The sequence below is a fragment of the Palaemon carinicauda genome, unplaced genomic scaffold (assembly GCF_036898095.1).
Source record: "Palaemon carinicauda isolate YSFRI2023 unplaced genomic scaffold, ASM3689809v2 scaffold3174, whole genome shotgun sequence".
NCBI lineage: Eukaryota > Metazoa > Arthropoda > Malacostraca > Decapoda > Palaemonidae > Palaemon > Palaemon carinicauda.
The window spans coordinates 7,501-10,000 of NW_027170845.1; the positions used below are offsets into that span (position 1 = coordinate 7,501).

Here is a 2,500-nt window from a genome sequence, read left to right on the forward strand (position 1 = left end):
TCAAGATTAGAAAGGTCTGAAGCTTTTAAGGGAAAGAGTAGTATTGAAGTAAAGAAAATTGAAAATAAGAGTTCTAAAGACAAGGTGTATTCAGCCGCAGCCCTTCATGCTTCGTCCAAGCAAGAAAACACAATGTGCAGCTTCTGTGCCAAGAAGCACAAATCGGAAAACTGTTATGGTGTGCTAGAATTGAGTGGAAAGGAGCGAGGTGAAAAAATAAGAAGTTTAGGCCTATGTTTCAAGTGTTTGAAGAGTGGACACATGTCAAGAGACTGTAAAGCTCGTACAAGGTGTACAAAGTGTAACGGTGCCCATTCTACCTTAATGTGTGGCGTTAGGCTGGAAATGAACCTTAAGAAGGAGGAAAGTGAAGCAAAGGAAGGTGCTATTGGCAGTGACAAGCCTGGCGATGTGGCACTTCTAACAGGGCAAGGTGGTAACTGTACCATTTTACAAACTGCCAAAGTTCAGGTGAGTGGTAGTGATGGTACTGTTGTCACTGCTCAGGTAATGTTTGATAATGGTGCAGACAGGTCTTATATTAGTAGCAAATTTGTGAAGAAGTGTAAACCACAATGGATCACTAGTGCACCTATGCCATACTCTAGTTTTGGTGGTCATAGCAGTGGAAAAAATGAACACAGAAATGTTTATGAGTTAAAGTTGTGGGACTCTGACAAGAAAGTGGTACGTATTATTGCTGCGGAGATTCCCAGAATATGTCAACCCTTGGTTAGGCCTATTGTACCAGATTCAGTGCTTAACTCTTTCTCTCATGTTGTATTAGCTGATGATTACCACCATGATTCTCCCATTGAGATTGATATACTGATTGGTCTAGATTTCTACTGGACACTGATTTCTCCTGTAGATGCCTTCCAAATTAACCATGTCGTAGCCATGAAGTCTCTCTTTGGTTATGTCTTGAGTGGCAGGCTGTATAAAACCAATGACTCTTGTACTTACTCTGTACCACAATTATTGTGTATCTCCTCTGTTTCAGATTCAGATTTGTGTAATTTTTGGGATTTGGAAACTGTAGGGGTTAAGCCTAGGGAATTTGTTGAAAGTTATAGTGAAACCAAAGTTTTCAAAGAATTTGAGAGTACTGTGAAGTTTGTGAATGGTCGCTATGAGGTTGCACTGCCATGGAAGGATGATTCTGCTAAGGAAAGGCTTTTAAATAATGTTGCCATAGCCCTTAAAAGGTTAGGTAGGCTAATGGTTAAGTTAGAACACGATAAGGAGCTTAAGAAAGAATATCAAAAAGTGTTTGATAGTTATGAGTCAGATCACATAATAGAAGAGGTACCAAGGCAGGAAATTTCAGGTGTGAATCCTGTGTACTATATGCCTCATCGTCCAGTAGTTAAATTAATTAGTTCAAGTACTAAGATAAGACCTGTGTTTGATGCCTCTGCCTCTTGTTACAATGGTGTATCATTGAATGACTGTTTGTCCTCAGGCCCATCACTCAACCCTGACTTGGTTGAGGTACTCATTCGTTTTCGTCGTTGGCCCATTGCTGTTACAGCTGATATAAGAAAGGCCTTTTTGCAAATTAGTGTACAAGAGAAAGACAGAGATGTTCATAGATTTTTGTGGCCAAGAGATGATGGTACAATACGGCACATGAGATTCACACGTGTACCCTTTGGTAACACAGCGAGCCCATTTCTGTTAAATGCCACAATCAAACATCATTTGGATAAGTATCCCCCAACTAGTGTAGTGCAAGATTTGAAGGCTAACATGTATACAGACAATTGGTTGAGTGGTGCGGATTCTGCTGTAGAAGCAGCTGATAAATTTTGTGAAGCCCGTAGCATTTTAGCTGATGCTAGTATGGACCTTACAAAACTTGTATTAAATAGTTTGCTAATTACTTCTCAGTTATGTGACAAGGTACCCTTTATAAATTCTGATGAACCCAATACTGTATTAGGCCTGAAGTGGTGTAACTCACTGGACAGTTTCTCCTTTGATGGCATAAACTCAGATTCCTTTGTAGAAGTAGTCTGTACTAAGCGAAGTATCCTTAGTGTGATAGCCAAGATTTTTGACCCTTTAGGGTTAATCAGTCCATATGTTATGTATGGCAAGATACTTTTTCAGGAACTCTGGAAACTGGGTTTGACCTGGGATCAAGAAATGCCATCAGAGTTGAAGCTAAAGTTTCAAAGATGGCTCCTTAGTAGTGAGCATTTTAAGAATTATCAGATAGATAGATGTTATTTTTCACCAAAGGCCTGGGGGAAGCTTAGTCATATGGAACTACATGGGTTTGGTGATGCCTCTGAAAAGGGCTATGGGGCTTGTGTGTACCTGCGAGTGCCTGTGGAGAACGGCTCATACAAGGTGTCATTAGTGTCCTCTAAGTCAAGAGTTGCTCCCATAAAGACAATTACATTGCCGAGGTTAGAACTCATGGGATGTCTTTTGTGTTCACGATTAGTCAACTTTGTGAAGAATACCCTTAACCTAGATAACTGTGTTAGAG

At 40.2% G+C, this 2,500-nt stretch overlaps 1 protein-coding gene across 1 annotated transcript in view; it reads left to right on the plus strand.

Annotated features, from left to right (window-relative positions):
- The window catches only part of LOC137636515 (uncharacterized), a 4,372-nt gene that overhangs the window by 1,312 nt on the left and 560 nt on the right, over positions 1 to 2,500 (plus strand). Inside the window, exon 1 of the mRNA XM_068368936.1 lies at positions 1 to 2,500. This exon is cut by the window's left edge and continues 1,312 nt beyond it; it is cut by the window's right edge and continues 560 nt beyond it. Within this exon, the coding sequence (XP_068225037.1) occupies positions 1 to 2,500 (2,500 nt within the window).